Source organism: Phoxinus phoxinus (genome assembly GCF_949152265.1).
Source record: "Phoxinus phoxinus genome assembly, chromosome: 15".
In the NCBI taxonomy this organism is placed as follows: domain Eukaryota; kingdom Metazoa; phylum Chordata; class Actinopteri; order Cypriniformes; family Leuciscidae; genus Phoxinus; species Phoxinus phoxinus.
Genome location: NC_136890.1, coordinates 27,534,244 through 27,552,986, shown reverse-complemented (window position 1 = coordinate 27,552,986; position 18,743 = coordinate 27,534,244). Strand labels below are relative to the sequence as shown.

At 38.3% G+C, this 18,743-nt stretch overlaps 1 protein-coding gene and 1 long non-coding RNA gene across 4 annotated transcripts in view; one reads left to right on the top strand and one right to left on the bottom strand.

Moving 5' to 3' along the window:
• Positions 1–17,300, top strand: part of acbd6 (acyl-CoA binding domain containing 6) — a 32,315-nt gene extending 15,015 nt beyond the window's left edge. Inside the window, exons 7-8 of the mRNA XM_079638617.1 lie at positions 12,456–12,486; positions 16,798–17,300. Coding sequence (XP_079494743.1) covers positions 12,456–12,486; positions 16,798–16,952 — 186 coding nt within the window. The 3' untranslated portion in view covers positions 16,953–17,300. The remainder of the gene's footprint in view (positions 1–12,455; positions 12,487–16,797) is intronic.
• On the bottom strand, positions 1,273–12,437 carry LOC307012212. Of its 3 annotated transcripts, none has more exons than XR_013800587.1 (4): positions 11,737–12,437; positions 10,029–10,118; positions 4,992–5,045; positions 1,273–1,371 (listed from the first exon to the last, which is right to left on the bottom strand). It is a non-coding gene; the product is annotated as an uncharacterized lncRNA (long non-coding RNA). The 3 variants fall into 3 exon arrangements; XR_013800588.1 differs by lacking the exon at positions 1,273–1,371 and adding an exon at positions 4,680–4,895; XR_013800589.1 differs by lacking the exon at positions 1,273–1,371 and adding an exon at positions 4,680–4,872.
• Positions 17,301–18,743: the final 1,443 nt, after the last annotated feature.

Here is an 18,743-nt window from a genome sequence, read left to right as displayed (position 1 = left end):
ACAAATAGCTCAGTTTAGATGTATTTTCTTATTTATCATTTTTTCCAAAATGCTTACCAACTGACTTTGATTCAATAGATCAAAGTTAACACATTATCTATGAAAAATATTACAATAGACCATCAGTGAATGATGGTTGGCGTTCACGCATCTGTCCTGTGATCCGATTTCAGCTTAGTGTTAAATAAAGATAAAAGTGGTTTATATTTTTAATTTGTTGATTGAAAAGGGTTGAGGGGAGGGGAAAAAAATGCTATTATGTCTTCAATGAAAATTGTATTGAAATTAATCAGCTGATGGACGCGGTGGTCGTGGAGTGTGGTAGTTTGAATATCGTGGTGTTTCGGTGTAATCCTGGATCAAGAGAACCACAATAGGAGCAAAAAGTCCCCTTGTTCTCTCAGATTAGCTCATATGCCACCTGTCAACAGCCACCTGGACAACATCACAGCGACAATAAATATTTAGTTCTCTCTGCATAATTGAACAGAACTGGGGCACGTGGGAGAGTTTGGGGGGACTCGTTTTTCCCGCGCACAGAATGTAGTTCATGTGTGCCAGTCAGTTGTGTACTGGTAAAGTCTGTTTCTATGAGTTCACGCATCTGTTGTTTTCAATTGCACTGCAGAGGAAGTAGAACACAGTCAACTATGAAACCCAATCTGCGTGTGTGTGTGTTATTGTGTGCTTTTGAATACGTATAGGAGTCTATAGAGTATATGTGGTGTGATGCATCAAAACGTATTCCCATTATAATCAAAGCTGTGAAAGCATCTGATGTGTTTTCGTCACAACACGCATTGCCTTTTTTATACATACGTGAATGTTTTTGCATGGTTCACTTCAGACATTCTCATAACTATAATTAACTCTGTAACTACATATCAACTAACTAATTAAAATATTAGTAGACTGTCTGCTTAATATCTACTTTCTCTTTATTTTTGATGCTTCCCAACAGACATTTGAATGACTATAAGTAACTTTGCAATTACATTTCAACTTATTCTACTAACACCAAACCTAAGTCTACTTAGTCTAGAGTCTACTAATAGACTAATGAGAGTTAGTTGATATATAGTTGCAAAGTTACTTACAGTTAGTAGAATGTCTAAAATAGACCATTGAAATAAAGTGTAACCAAAACCTACTTACCCTAAACTTTTGATTCTACACATGTTGTAGCAAGGATTAAAAAAAAAAATGGGTTTGCTATTCTAAGATAATCCATAAAAAGTTGAATTTTTAAGCAATAAAAGTTAGCACTCACAGCTGATTGGTCTGTGCATTCAGAGGTGACATGCAACTTTGACGTTACCAATGTAGACGGCTTCACTCCGTTAAGTCTGATCTGATGAAGGATCCAGTTTTCTGTTAATACCAAACAGAACACAAACACCATTTATTAGAGATTTGATTTAGTGCTGGTCAAGCTCAACTCATTTTTGCAGTCATGCACCTGGTATAGTATGAATGTATAGTATAGAATGTAAAATGGATGTATAGTAGTTCTGTTCGGTTAATGCATTCTTTATACATTCATTCAGGGACTTTTGAAGTTATTTGCATGTTAAGCAATCTAACAAACCATTTCAGTGGCATGATCAGAAATTAGAGCATGGAACTTAATGAGCTTAGCATCACAAAGCATGTTTTGAATCTCAACGGCCTGACTAATGAGCGCTTCTCTCAAACAAAGAAGCAGGCTAGCCATAAAACTTTTGGTGAAACTTCAAGGAAAATATAAAACATTATGATTATCATTTTGTGTACTGTATATTTTTGCATTGAAGACAGCATTGTAGTGATATTTCATTGAGGATTCAGGTAAAGGATAAAATAAAATATTCATGCCCAAGTATGAAACTTCTGCAATGAATTCAGCTCGAATCGCACATTCCAATTATTGTTTTGCAGATAATTTACACGTATAACTGTGTAAAATGCAATTATGCTATCCATTTTTGTTATAAACTTTATGCTTTTTAAGAAATTTGAGATTGTAGATTGACAATCTTCTATTGACTTGCATTAATATAATGTTTTTCACCTAAGCATTCAGACACGATTGTCATTGATCATAATTTATTTATACGTAACATGATTTTATTTATTGTGATCAAAGCCTAGAACCTAAGCATATCTAAAACTTGTATATTATGCTGCCTTGTGATCACTTAATTGCCTTCCAGAAATGCAAGTATGTTTTGTTTTTTTGTAGTCCGTTTGTATTTTAACTCGTTTGCCAGTCAGATGTCTTATGGACTTTTTTCAAATTTAGCTTGAGCTACTCTTGTTTTTCTCTTTCTTTCTTTTTTATATTGGTAATTCTCCGTTTTTCTGTCTTTCTCCTCCTTTCTTTGTGTGTATTGTTATGAAAACAACATGATCCGCCAGCAGTGGAGGGTGAATCCCAGAGCCGCTGTGTCTAATTAATCCACTCCCCTTCCTGCACGGCTGCGCTGGCCACACGCTCTCAGTCCATCAGATTGAAATTCATAACTTAATTGAGGTCAGAGCCTGGAGCCGAGAGAACAAAAGGCCCTGGCGAGGACCAGGTAGATCAATAGTGATAAATATCTGCCTGGGCTACTAGTAGTTCATGGTGAAGAATCGCTTGGGACAGAGAAAGGATGCTGTTTATTTACAGGTAATTTTGTGGTAATGGAGAGATGTGTGTTTGTTTGTGCCGTAGGTTCCTGATTGCTGTTTTAAGGGTTTGATTTGGTTTTACATATTGTTACCTGTTGCATTATTTTATTGTAAAATGATACATATGTAGTTGGAAATCCTACACATTAAGTAGGTTTGAAAAAAATGTCAGTGTTTGACTTCTCATTTTCAAGTTCTCGCTGCACACTTTCTTAATCCCAGCAACTGTTCAGAATTCCCTGTTGAGAACATTTTTACACATTCAGGTCCTTCTGCTGCTGCCACAGGTCCACTATAACAAATGGTTCCATCCTCCACGTCATAACAAATACCAGAGGCAATCTGTCATAAGATTGGCGAGGAGAGGCGTCCAATCGCCAGCTGCATGCGAATGGGGCTCAATGGTGGGATGGTTTAGCCGGATGGGGGTGAAACACCTGAGAGTCACACACTTTTACAGCTCAATCACTGGAGTTTTTGCTTCTGATCTGAGGCTGGCTTTGCTATACAAATCGTAATTATTGTAGGGTACCATTTGAAGCTTAGAGAAGCAGTTCAGGGCAGTCAGTGTTTTTGGTTTCTCTAGTTTTGATTGCTAGTTTGGCGCATGTTTTGAAGTCCAATTCATTTTAGCGAAAACAAAAAAAGCAATTTGTGTGAGTCATTGTTTAAGAATGTTCCAAGAAGTCCTTGCTCTGCTTTTTGCTTTTATTTTGAAGTGAAACTTCTGTTTTTCCAAGTAGCTGAAATAGATTGAATCTAATTTTGGATCCAGTTTGACTCCCAACATTCTCCTCTGTTCACACCTGGTATTAAGATGTATTTTGGTCGATCGGATCACAAGTAGACAAGGGAGACACATTCCCATTTACACCTTGTGTTCACCTATGGGCGGGTAAATGTATGGGCTTTTTCAGATCTTTCGGTCTGATGGACAAAATAAGCTCACGCAATTTACATACGAACACACACGGAGACGACGGCAAAACAAACAGAGAGCAGCAGCTTTCGTTTCTGCTCTGATAGCTGCAAGACCACGCTGAACGCTGCGAGTGTGTGTTAGAAATCAGGAATGCTGAGAGAACATTGAGCTTGGTACGTTTTTCGTCTTCAAACCAAATTTGGGTCTTCAGCCGACAAAGTTTAAATCCTGTCTGTCTGGCTAGCGCGCTTCCCATAATGTTTTATGCAGTAAGTCAGTAGCTGGGGAGTAGGTGGTCTTTTGTGACATTCGAGCACATGAGCGTTTACACTATGAAAGCAATCCGATCGAATGCATTTTCAACTACCTCTGGAAGTGGTCGAAAGTTGACAAGCTCGAAACCTTTTAGACCCCGGCCCGTTTACACCTGTATTTAGTGTCGTCCACTTGTGATCCGATCGACCAAAACGCGTCTTAATACCACATGTAAACAGGGCCTAAGCCGCTTTGAATAAAAGCATCTGGAAAATTCACAAATGTAAATAGGTTAAGGAAAACACACTGGAGTGTTGCTGTAAAGCACATCAGATCGGCTTGCAAGATGCCCTGCCCTTAAATCACACCATTCCGCACATATTTTTTGCAGCACCGACTGATTTGCATAATTCCTTTAGTGAATCGTGTGCTAAAATGCAGAAAGCACGTTAAAATAAACGACGCTATCAGCGGGATCAATTCATTCTCATCGAAGTGTTTTATTCCAGCCGCGGGCAGCTTAACTCCTCTGATGAAAAGCCTCTCCAGAACCATCTGTTTCTCCCTCTTCCTGCCGCCTTGCCACAATACGTACACTCAACAGTTTTCTTCCTGTTTTCAAACCATCCACATAAATTGTGAAGGACATTAAAGCTGTCCACAGCTGTGTGCTGAGAAAGAGAGAGAGAGAGAGAGAGATTGAACATATTTCCCAGCAGGGGCAGAACTTGCCCTGTGGTTTATTAGTTTTCCCCCCACAGCTATTTAGCTGCGCCTGCAACATTGATTTTCATATTAGAGCGGTTTATGCATTTATTTATTTTATGTATTTCTTTTTGAACTGCTCTGATGATCCTAGACTTGCCCATGGTAATTCTCTGCCACTCTTGGCCCATGTGAAATTGCTTAATGGATCCTAAGACGTCCCCTGGGGTGGACACTGAGATGCAGACACAGACGAGAAGGGGGGCGGGACTGAATTCCACGAATGCGTTTTGTTTTCATTTGCACTTCTTCTTAAATGCTCTGCGTTTACCCAAGGACTGTCAATGGGAAAAGAGAGTCACTAATTCAAAAAGAACAAAAACAAAACCCAGACAATGATTTAATGTGGTTGTAGGAAGGCGTGAGTGCTGGTTATGCAGCTGATTAACATACGTACTCTGTTGTGCATTAGAGAGAAGAGAGGTGAACGCTGCTCTGCATCGAGGATTGACTGTAAAAGAAAAAAAAATCAATCAGTCGTGCTGCTACTAATCAATCTCCCTCTGAATATTACAGCCAACTTAAACAGCCCCGTTCTCCTTAAGCGTTTCTTTGGAAACAATGTGTCTTTCTATATCTTTCCTGGTCTCTCTTTCCCTTGATGGGTGCTTTTTTTACTGCTAAGGCACAGATTTAAGTCAGTTAGGCTAGAAAACTGCATGCAAATAATGTCAGTGTGCTTCTTCTCAATTAAGGTGCATTTTTATTCACAGAAATAAGGATTTAGGAAAGTATTAGGCCTTAAGTCACGAGAGCCTGTGGTAAAATCACTGTAACTGTAACCAATGTTCATTAAATTATTACATTATAACTGCATACTTCAAATGTTTTATCCAAACTGATTGATACAGTTTACATAAAATCATTCAACCCCCATTGCAAATCAGGTTTATTGGCAAAATGTACAGACTGTGTGTACAAAATGTACAATGAACAAATTCAAGCTCAACACAACAAATGTTTTAAGTGGTTTCCCCAAATTTAACAAAAAAAAATGCAACTTTCTCAAAATTATTCAGTCAGTTATTAATAACACAAATCTGCAAAACAGGTGTTGCCTCAAGTACACCTGGTGCAACTAATCAAGGGCTTCATTAGTTGCACCAGGTTTGCTTGAGCTAGAACACATGGAATACCTGAACTTGCTAGGTTTGTGCAGGTTATTGACTTTTTATCAAAAAAAATCCTCAAATGTGTGGTGCCTTTACGTTTTTTTTTTACTGTTCCCGATCGCATCGGAGGCCACATGATCCCAAATATCAAACATGTTCTCTTGACTAGATCAGGCTCCCTCTGACGTGATAGCCAATGAGAGAATACATTGCTGAAACCTTGGTACATACATGCTTCTATAGCGGAAACCTTGGCAGCCACAAACATGCCACGAAAGTGGAGTATGGAGAAAGATCACCTGTATTCACCTTTGTTTTTCTTCACCTTTGACCTCGGTCGTGCTCCATCTGTTTTTCTTCTCGAGCCACGCAATCTCGCGAGTCTCCGTTAGATCTCGTCTCACTGTGAAAATGTTTCTACAATCGACAGGTGTGTGGTCTCGCGGTCTGGACGAATCTTCTAGTGTGTGCATTCGGAGGATTAGAATGCTAAAAATTGTTTGAAACTGCCCTTATGTCTGTGGTTTCCCACAGTTTTAAAAACGATTAAGATTTGAAAATCGTCTAGTGTGTCCCAGGCCTAAGTCAAAAGAATGGTCCAAAAAGTTAAGAGAAGATATCATCGCCCTTCACAAACAAGGAACAGGATACAAAAAGATAGCGAAGGCACTAAATGTTCCTAAAGACACCGTTGGAAGCATAGTTCGCAGGTTCAAAGTTAAAGGACCAGTGATTACGCTACCTGGACAGGGCAGAAAAAGGAAGCTATCAACGGCTGCAACCAGATTTCTGAAAAGGCAGGTTCAGAAAACCCCCAGAGTAACTGCAAAAGACCAGTAAGACTTGGTGGCAACAGGCACTGCGGTTTCAGCTTGCACAGTAAGGCACGTACTAAACGCATGCGGTTTCCATCCACTACTGACCTAAAAGCACAAGAAAGTGCTAAAAATCATATAAATAAGCCACAGAGGTTTTGGGATTCTGTTCTGTGGAGCGATTAAACAAATCTGCAACTTTTCACGCCCTATGGATCAGCGGTATGTCTGGAGGAAGAAGAATGAAGCATATGCTGGAAAGAACACTGTCTACAGTTAAGCATGGTTGCGGCTCGGTGATGCTCTGGGGCTGCTTTGCATCTTCTGGCACAGGAAACCTGCAGGGTGTGGAAGGCAAGATGGGTTCATTGAAGTATCAGGGAATCCTAGGAGAAAACGTCATGCCATCAGTGAGGAAGCTGAAGCTTGGACATTATTGGACATTCCAACAAGACAATGATCCCAGGCATACCTCAAATTCCACAAAGGCTTAGTTGCAGAAGAAGTCCTGGAAGATTCTACAGTGACCATCACAGTCACCTGACTTATAGAAAATCTCTAGTGAGATTTGAAGAAGGCAGTTGCATGCAACTGCAAACCCAAGGATATTACTGTACGGGAGGCTATTGCTCGTGAGGAATGGGCTAAGATTCCTCATAAACACTGCCAGAAGCTGGTGTCTGGTTACACATCCTGTTTGCAGCGGATCATAACAGCAAAAGGGTGTTCTAGTACTAAAGATGCTTGCCATGAAGGGGTTGACCAAATTATTCAACCAATTTTGAGACTGCAAGCAGTCTTTAAAAGTTGCATTTTCAGTTGAATTTGGGTAAACCACTTGAAACATTTGTTGTGTTGAGCTATTTCTATTACTTTTGTTTGATTTGTTCATTGCAAAAAGTATGTACGTTTTGCCAATTAACCTGATTTCCAATGGGGGTTGAATCTAATCCAGATTTCTGAGTCATAATTCTCTGCTTTATAATATAGTATTATATCCACCATCTGCAATTCTTTTTATAATTGTTTGTGGTGTGATGGACGGCCGCCTTCCACTGAACTCCTGTTTGTGAAGATGCGCTTGAGTGTTTTAAGATGGTACTGTGAGGGAAACAGCCTGACCTGACGTTTACAGAGGGTTTGTCAAGGACATTTTGGGATTGAGTGATATGCACTGACAGGCTAACCCTCACACACACAGGCTGGCTGGCAAGGTTAACACACTGCACACAGAGGTGAAATAGATTCAATTAGGAGCGGTCCACCCGCCTGATCCTTTTAACACAGCTTTCCCAACGAGAAAGTACCCTTGTGCGCACACTTAACTGGGTCATTCCTTCTCGTCTTCTTCATGTCTCAATATGTTGGTTAATATATTGAACTTGCAATTTTTTTTAAGTTCTAGTTACATTTTTGCCAGTTTTCTTTAATTACAGTGTCACAAGTGAATATAGGGGTGTGTTTTTTTTTCTACTTTAGTTTGAGAAGATGTTGCCATTTTTCCTTGCCCATACCAGCAATGTATTAAGAAATATTACAGGTGTTCTTAATGTATTATACCCTTTTATAGAAATACTTCCTCAAATGCTAATTCATTTTTAAACATTACAAAAGACACTGCATTACAGCAATGACCCATACACGTTTACATGTTTCCTCCGTATGACTTAAACATCTTCAGTTCAATATATGCAAAAGAACAAGAACTGCTTTATTGTAATGAAGAGGGAACCCAGATATTCATAAATCTTGTATTCTATCTGTGTAAGACTGTAGGTGTTATGATCATGCATAGTGCTGCATTTTTTGCATGCTCTGATTAATGGCACCTGCTCATCATATGCGTATCTGCATATGAATGCCGTGTGGTTATATCGATTCACTCCTCTGTCTGTCCCTCTCTCCGCCTCCTGCGTACTGCCAGGGTCATTAAAAACCCCTGCCCTCCCAGCGTACAGTGATCATAAATCATAATTGCATGTGCATTTTTCCCCATTTGTTTAATGTTTCTGTCCGGGACAGCAGAAGGAAAGAAAGCGAGCGAGAGAGATCAAGAGAGAAAGGGTGTTCCTGGGAGAGATTTAGTCTTACTAGATAAAGCTGTGATGGTGGCTCCCAGTACATACCATATGCCGCAGAGAGCAGCCGGGTTGTGCTGGTATGAAAACATGAAAGCTTTTAGTGACCTGGTGGGCAGCGTATGTATGCCAACTCCTGTTGTACCCTACACAGATGGTATTAGTGGACCGTCTTTACCTCAGACACCACAGAGACATAGTCTTATCCATTTTACTATTACACATTTCACCTCATCTATACTATTTCACTCCCTCCCCCATTATATATATATAATGTTTGTTACATTTTCAGTAGCTATTACTCCAGTCTTCATAGTCACATGATCCTTTATAAATCATTCTAATATGCTGATTTGCTGCTCAAGAATAATTTCTTCTTTTCACAGTTGAAAATGTTTTTGTGGAAATATTGATACATTTCAATACGATTCTTTTAGTATGAAGTTTAAAAGAACAGCATTTTGTTTGAAATGGAAGTTATTTATAACATTATAATAATTCAATGTGTCCTTGCTGAATAGAAGTATAATTTCTTTCAAAATAATCCCAAAACTTTTCAACTGTGGTGTATTTACTAAGTACAATGAATTGAATTTGCTGCTATTGTCAGCATAAAAACAAGAGTACATTTCTTTTTTAACAATTTAAATTTTGAATCACAGGTTTTCATCTCAGACTTGAACCCCACAGATTTTTCTGTCTTTCAGTAAAATAGTTTTGTATGATCCACATTTTTCATGGGATGTAATTTGTTTTTCTATATATATTTATATATGGATTCTCACACTTTTGGTGTGTCTCGGTGATATATTTGTTTTCTGCAACGCAAGGGAACCTAGAGGTCTAGTAGTTTCTCTCTATGTAGGTTCCTGATTAGGAGTTTGCTTGGTAAAAAATGCTATGCTGGCTTGACTTTTAAAACCGTCTCCTATGAAAACCAAATGGAGGACAATCCAATTTATGCCTGATTCCATCAGTCTGCTCTAGAGACGTTAGTCCCTGACCCCCTCACACACGCACACACATAAATACGTAAACATGCGCTCACACACAAATACATATATACACACATGAACACGCATGCACTCACACACAGAGCTGCATAGAGGACTTCAAATTTGAACATTTATTTTATTTGCAACATTGCAAAATTAGCCTGAGACTTTCTTTTTTCTTTTTTTTATGGTTGAGTTGGATCAGATATAGAAAGAGAAGCATCCAACAAGTGTCCATCATACATATAAATTCCTTCTGTACTCTTTAAAAAGCATCCCAGGATTGATCAATGTACTTAAAATATAAGAGGATTTAGCTATTATTCTAAAACATAGAAAAGAGTGGTATACACTAGGTGTGAACAGACTAAATTGAACAGGTGTATGTCTCAATCCATTTCCCATGAGTCATAGCAGTTTTTGTGATAGCCAACCTGTTTGTGTGGTGTCCCCGTCCACACTGCCTCTTTTTGTCCGTACACTGACAGCTGTGAACCAGAGCTCAGGGCCGATGCGGATGTTGCCTGCACACAAGATTAGTGAAAGAAGATTATGTTTCCTAAAGCCCTCACTGTTTAATTATGGCTATATGTATTTATGTGCATCTCCATATCCTTTTTGTCGACCATTCTCATGAACATCCGCCACTATTATTATATCTAGCAAGAAAGAGAGAGAATTCTGCTTATTTTTTACTTCTGATCTCTTAATATTTGTGTTTATGTGGCTAAAAACATAAAGATTGTCCTTAATTGACTAATTTCTATAGTTTAAAATATATGTCCTATATGATTTTATGTAGCAATTTTTCTCTTACAATGATGTACCATGGTAACCACAGGTTTTGGCAGAATACTATAGTTAGCTATTGTTATAATTGTAAAATCAAAACCTTATTTATCATTATAGCAGGTGAATATTAGGAAGGTATACATAAAAGCTGCTTCTAAGCTATTAAATAAATTCTAAGCTATTTCTGTTTGTGTTGTTGCATTTTATTATGTAAATAACTAGTATTCCTGGCCTCTGTGTCCTGTTCAGAGAGAAGTAACTGTATCAGAGAAAGGTGAGGAGAGAGACTGCATCAGTATTCTGTTCGTCTAGTGGGATTTTAACCGGCTAATCCAATCAGAGAGCCTCTGGAGTCACTCTCTCGCCTCTGCGTAAACAATAGCATCTGACTCTGGGATTGTTTGAGAGCCCTGGCCCTGTTGCGGAGAAGATTTTTGTATTTGGAACAATGGGATCAGACTTTAGCGGCACCTGATTGACAGGGCCATTCGACATCTCTCTAATTTGGAGAACAAAATTGCACTTGGTTACAGCTTAAAAGAACGAGTTTCTGCCCGCTCGTTGTAAAATCTCCCCGCTCCACTGACATTTGTTACGACATCCGCTTCAAACATTACAATGTTCATGATACCTTTTGTTAACTACAAATAAGTAAATCCACTTCACCAGCTAATTACTCTTCGACAGCGATGCCATAGAAATATACAGAGCTACCACAAAAACAGAAGTTCAAACACAATATTATAAAGATGGCTGCGCGCTTGTTTCTTTGGAGCATAAGGTCGATACAACTAATCTATTTTTATTTCACTCAACAATGCAATTTTATTAAATGTAATACAATTATTCTTCAAGTATACATTGAAGGGGGACTCGAGCCATTTATAGAGGTCCGGTATCATAGAGACTTGATCCTCTTGAGGTGGGCTCTCTTGACTTGGGCCCGTAAACATCCGCTTAGCAATACCCTAGCTCTTGAAGAACAAAAAATTCATAAAACTTCAAACTAAAAAGTCAAATTAAATGAAATTAAAAGATTAGTGTTGCATTGTTAGCTTTTCAACAACAGTAAAGTCTACTTTCAGATGTCTAAACAAAATGCATAACTAAAAATATGTATGACCTGTATAGCAAATCCTCTGTACAAGAGTCTGTACAGTTGGCTAATGATATTGTGTATGAAGGGTAATGCAGGTTGATGTTGTGACAGAGAGACAAGCGTGCAACATGCCGTTAAACTCTGTAGTTCTCATTGGGTTCTGATGATCTCCACCAACCACCCAGCCAAAACAATAATGCCATTTATCATCATTATAAGGCCGAGAAGGCACATTGAACTGGCAATTATACCATCATTTGGCCTGACAACACGTCATCCGCAGAACTTCCTGACCCCTTGAGCGTTGCATTCCACTGGATTTATATCCACACGCATGCAGGATCCTTAATCCCCAAATATTGCCCTAAATATGTCTTTCTCTGCATCGCACCTCTGAAACCACAAGCCGTGTGGCAATTTGTCACCAGCACACCAGGCAGATCGGTCCTATTGTATAAGCATCTATTGTTGTGTGATGCCCTCAGTCCCCGCGGCTAAACCATCCGACACGGTCCCAGCAGGGGACAATGAATAGATCATCCTAGACCTTTATACACATACAGCACGATGGCCTCGTAGCCTCGTTGAGCACGCGGGTCAAAGGCTTGTTCATATTAAACTGGTTTATATATCCACCCAAACAAAGTCCTCAAGCTCCTCTGATCCTGGTTACTTGTTCAAAAGTCTGTTTTGGAGGTTAAGGGATCTGATTGTTTATCTGACAGGAAATCAATGTTTAATCTGTTCTCCTAATCCCTTCAAAGTCCAAATCACCTGTTTTACGTTCTATCATGTGGCGGTAGTTGAACTCAACAGGCAGGGCTTACACTTGAACATGTTTGTTTGTTTTATGGTCCTTTTTGGAATCGAAGTCATTATGGATAATGATTAGAAAGAGTCTGAAGAGTTTCACAAGAGTTGGAATGGTTTGATGTCTCTAACTCAAAACGTCTTTCTTTTTCTCTCTCAGGATGATGAAGGACAGACAGCGCTACACTATGGTAAGAACGCAACTATGATATGGCAAGAAAAATCTTTATTCTTACAATTCAAATGTAAGTCATCTATGGTAAAGGAACGGTTTGGGTTTAATGCATCTTTCACAGAACTGTGCATTAAATAATACCATGATATCCATCCACAGGAATTTCAACAATAACAAATTAATAAATTGTCAATATAGACCAGTTTACACCTCAAATAACACTTTTTTTTTTTTTGTTCTGAAGAATTAATATAACTGTTTCAACAAAACAACTATTATTAATTAGTCATTTTAAAACCATTTATAATGTCTTGTCCCATAGACTTCCATGGTAAATGGATTACTGTGAACACACTTTTTGTTTGTTTTTCCAAAGTGAGGGACGAGTAATTTTATGAGTGATCTTTTTTTAACTATGGTTCAAACGGTTTGGGCAAACGGTTTTTTTTAAAGAAAAAAAAAAAAAGCTCACCAAGGCTGCATTTATTTGATCAAAAATGCAGTAAAAACATTTGCAAGTAATAATGTGAAATATTTTTAAAATAATTGTTTTCTATGCTAATATAGTTTAAAACGTATTTTATTCCAGTGATGTAAAGCTGAATTTTCAGCATCATTACTCCAGTGTCACATGATCCTTCAGAAATCATTCTAATATGCTGATTTTCTGCTCAAGAAACATTTCTTATTATTAATGTTGAAATAAGCTGCTGCTTAATATTTTTTCTGGAAACTGATTTTTTTTTCAGGATTCTATGATGAATAGAAAGTTCAAAAGAACAGCATTTGTTTGAAATATAAATCTTCTGTAACATTATAAATGGCTTAACTGTCGCTATTGTTCGGAAATATTTACTCTTTTTGATGGAAATCTCTATAAAATGATTTCTGAATTAGGTTCTAGTCCACCAGAAAGGTGTATTTGTGTGTGAGTGTGGGTACATTTGTCCCCACAGCCACACGTGTGGTAAACAGGAACTGTAATAATCACCAGTTGTCCCAGAGGAAATCAACAGTGTTCCTCTGTCATGTGACTCTACACATGGGCGGCCTCCAGGCCCTTGTTCTCTATGTGTGTGTGTGTTTGCCATCTGTCCTCAGGTTGGTCGTGTGGCAGGGTAGACGCCTGAAGATGAGCACCCCTTAGGGAGGGGGAGCAGAAAAATGATGGGGGGATGGGATATAAAAAAGTGACTAATAAACATAAGCGATGAACTCAGAGAGACGAATAGCACAGAATGAAAATTCATTTCCACCTCTCCCTGTGTGGGGCCATGCGGCTGACACATGATTAATTGAGGGGTTTACAGCGCGCTGTAAATTGTTCTTCTTCTCTACGGCTCCCCAGAGGCGCGAGGGGCTTTACGGCCCAAGGACCCGCACGCGTGCCGAAAATAAAATACAGTAACAAAAAAAAAGAAAAGGAAAAATTCAGAATCTTTTTTTGTTGTTGCTTCCTACTTAAAGTGACCTTTCTGTCATCATTTACTCACCCTCGTGTTGTTTTAGACCTGTATGACTTTCTTTCTTGCATGGAATTCAAAAGAGATATTTCATACAGTGGAAATAAATGGGGATCAAGAACAACCATGGTCACCATTTACTTTCATTTTATGGAAAATAGCAGCTTGGACATTCTGCAACATCATGGTTTCCACAAAGATATTAAGCAGCAAGACTCTATTCATCATTGACAATAATAAGAAATGTTTCTTGAGCAGCAAATCAGCATATTAGAATGATTTCTGAAGGATCATGTGACACTGAAGACTGGAGTAATGATGTTGAAAATTCAGCTTTGCCCTCACAGGAATAAATGACATTTTACAATATAGTAAAATAGAAAAAGTTATTGTAACAGTATTTTGCAATATTACTGCATTTTTGATCAAATAAGTGCAGCCTTTATGAGCATAAGAGACTTCTTTCAAAAACATTTAAAAAATACCGACTCCAAACGTTTGAACGATAGTGTACAATGAAGGGGGACTCGAGTTATATAGAGATCAGGTATTATAGAGACTTGATCCTCTTGAGGTGGGCTCTCTTGACTTGGGCCTGTAAACATCCGCTTAGCAATCACATGGCAACATACACACTCTTGAAGAACATTCTTGTGCTTGCCTTCTCTTTCTCCCCCTCCTTCTTTCTTATCCTTTCTCTTCCCTCATTCTCTCCTGGTCGCGGGTCTGAGGTTAAAAGCCACTCTTGTCACTCAGGGTTTTCCTGCTGACATCAGCCACTCACCTAAGACTAAAAATAAGGAGAGCATTTCCCTCCTTTTTAAAAGAAGGCAGTTGACACAGACGTGAAAAAGCACTCAGGCTTAGAGGATTGTCCCTGCATCAGCGCGGCAGGACACACTAACAGAGTTACAGAAGTGCTGGCCCTCCCTGCCCTGCAGCCTCCTAATGGGCCACAAACTGCCAATGGGGCACAAATGCAAGCGTGCAGCTCAACCACAGGTGCAGTCGTCATATGTACTGGAACAATTACTTTAAGTGTACGGGTGAGAAGACCGGGCTGGTTTAAGCTCTTTTTTCAAAGTGTCACGGGAGTGTTGCCTAAGAACTGGTTGCATTTTAGTATCATTGAGACACTATTATAGTTTTATTCATATTTTGAATTAGTTTTCATTTTGAAGTCCCCCTGTGGTGAAAATCAAGCTTTTGTTGTTTATATGTCTGTGGTGTTTTTTTATATGCTTTAAGACAAACCATGTGCAAATTCATAGGTCAACACCATTGCTGAGTATTTTCTTTTTGAAACTGCAGTGAACCAAAGACAGTCTCAAAAACGCGGGTTGAAATCGCCGGTGTTTCTGACGTCACAAACTACCTTGTAACCAATCACGTCAATGTTGAGTTTTGTGGGATTAAATTATTGACCACAGGGGGACTTTATCATTTTCTGTTTTCATTTATTTAAGTTTTAGAAATTTCAGCATTTTGTCATTTTTATTATTTTTATTCATTTTTATTTCAGTTATTTTAGAATATCAAGTTATCAACTAAACGAAAGTTACTATAATATCTTCAGTTAACTATAATAATGTTAGATTTTTAGTGATGTGGTGCAATTGAATTTAAATTGTTAAGATATAAGACAATTTTAACAATAAAAAAATTCTCTCTCTCTCTCTCTCTCTCTCACTAAGTTCTCTCTCTCTCTCTCTCTATATATATATATATATATATATATCTGTCACTAAGTGCTGTGAAATTATAAATTTGATTGTGTGTGTATATATATATATATATATATATTATTTAAACAAAAACTTTTGTTAGAAGTGATTAATCACGATTCATTGATTTGATAATAAATTTAATTAATAATGATTAAATTTTTCCTATTAATGATTTTAATAATTTGATGGATTTTAAATTTTTTAACGTTTATAGTCATGTTATTACAAATGTATTTTCATATCTGCTCAGCATAATTTCATCAGTTCAGCATTGCACTGTTAAAAATAAATAAATTTGCAGTTAGAGAAAAAAAAGTAAATTTTATGAGAATTCAAATGTATTGTTAAAATCTCTCAATTTTGTTAGAATAAAATGCATATCATTTGACATGAAAATAAGGTAAAATCACTTGCCTCTAATTCCTGCTACAGACTGTGTGATTTCGATAATCCTATAAGATCATTACAAATCACACTGTACGACATGGATCTAATAAACTTGGGTACGACATGTATGTTGAGTGTACGATGATGACACCTATTGAATCGTTTGCTGCAACACAAGTTAGAAGAATATAACGTTATCAGCATGTGCTAGTGGTAAACAAATAGAGCAAGATGAATCGCACTTTAACAATTGTGGTTTTTATGTGTGCTGAAATGTGGTCATGGCTAGGGAAAAGAGGCCAACTTGGCATGCAGATTTTATAAGTGGAGCTTGAGGTAAGTAGTTTTAAGTTTTAGCGCCCATGTCGCGTTTATAAAATGCCATTTCATGTTGTATTTTTATTGGCTAGTCAGTAGATGTAGGTCGTAGCAGCAAACACACCGAGGTGAGAATGCTAAATTTCTGACACTGTCAGAAAATGATCACAGGCTATCTTTGATCGCAAGATCGTGACAATGGCCGTCAATGAACCTCTCTCTGTAAGACATAGGACAACCTTTTAGGAGCCACAACCACAGAAATCGCCACAATAGGTCATCTTTCGTCTAGGTAGGACAACCCAAAATCGTACAATGTATAACGGGCATAAGTGCTGCTAGCAGTGTATGTGTGACTGACTCCCTTGCACAAAATACAAATAAACCCAACAGTATTTGAATGCTTCTATCTTGTGTTCCTTCTCTCTCTAGCCTCAGCTTGTGAGTTTGCAGAAATCGTCGAGTTACTCCTGAAGGCCGGAGCTGACCCGTCAATCAAAGATCAAGAAGGCTCCCTTCCAGAGGAGGTGACAGAGTCTAGTGCCATCTCCTCTCTCCTGCGCCAGTACACTGCTCCTAAAGGCTAAATCTCACTCTGTGAAACCCCAAAATCAAACCCAAACCACATGATCACCATCCTGTTAAAAGTTTATACGAACTGTGCTCCTTATCCAGATGGTACATTCTGTCAAACCAACAATAGTTCCCGAAATTAGCATTTTAGAACTATTCTAGTTCATTCCATTTGGCTGTGGAGCACCAATGTTATACTTTCAAACAGTTAAGTTCAGACAAACCTGTCCTCCCTGTCCTAGAATGGTACATTCCAATGAATGTGTTACTGTTGTTACTATTAAAAACATGGAATCTCCTTAACATGGTGTCTCCTTTTTTTACTTGTTTTCTAGAGTTTTTCTGCCATATGCTCTGTTCTTTAATTATAGCATTACCTGAATCAGCACACATTTCTTTAGGAAGTCATTACAGAATGGCTTTATTTTTGCATGAAGGTCAGTGATTTTCAACTGCAATATACAGCAAGTTTGACAATGAAATGCACAATAGTGCTTCAGAATCCTGGTAGATGTCAAGCAATGTGCTGTATATTATATACAATGACAGAAATGGTTTTAAAAAACTGGGGGGAAACATTGAGGCATAAAACTTTGATAAGCACAAGAATTGATAAGCTACCTGAATTGATGGATAGTAGAATCTATTTTTGACTCTCATTGGATCCAATATTAAATGTAGCATGATTATATATTATTGTGTTTTTGGTCTCTGAGAGTTAATAGCATGACGTACCTCTGATCAATGTCTTCATGTTGTTATAATTGAATATTTGGCTATTTGAATCTTTATGCTTCAAGAACACAGATATACTGGGTGACTTAGTATTTTTGAACATTTTCCAAACAACCAACAAATAGGAAAACTTAAACTTTGTTTTACTCAAAGCAATCTAAAACAATGGGATGATCCTGTCTCCAATTGTGCAGTCATATTTTCCATTGTTCTGTGAAATTTTGTGGGTGAAATCCAGTCATTTAAATAAGAATCCACACTTTCTTGTGTTCCACGTGAGGTCGAAAAATGTCTCCTTGCAGATTTCCCCCATGTTCAATTTGGTCACGTGAATATTCCATGTTGACCAACAGAATGATGCTTGTTTTGAAAGTGATGAAATTGAGCAAAAATAGCGCTTATATGACTGCACCTTAAATCGTCCTATGACTTATTAAATAAAAAGGGGGCTCAAGTGGAGGAGTGAAAGATATCAGGCTGGGTTTGGGCCTGCAGAGCTGCATCCCTCCTCGAGAGCAAGATCCTCTGCCAGTCACTTTAGTTATTCCACAGACAGGCAGGAATTATGGTATTGGTTTGTTTGTAAAGGCTGTTTGTCCCTTATTCCGGTAATTTCCATAAATCCGCTGGAGTTGGGGGGAGGGTCAATGCCGCTGACGGCATCCTCCGTGGGCTTGTCTGCACGACAGTGACACTAAGCCCATTATGTTTCCATTATGTGCCTCAATTTCCCACTGAGCTCTTCACTTTTGACATGGACTCCTCTAAAATCATGTCCCATATTGCTCAGCTTTCTTTACTTAACGTTTATGCATTTTTACAAGTCGCCTCTCTGGATGCTTCCCTAACACCATTAGTGCCAGATGGTGGAGGTTTGTTACTCTCACTCTTTCTCTCTCTCTCTCACTGTCTGTCCCAATCTCTTTCTCCGGCTATTCAGCTGCTTGTCCAGCTTAAATGGAATGGCACGTACTGGACTACTCTTAATGCAATGCTTTACTCCAGCTTTGCTTAGAATTTGCCAGCCAGCAAAATATATTGAAAAATATCCCACTAATATCTCAAAAAAA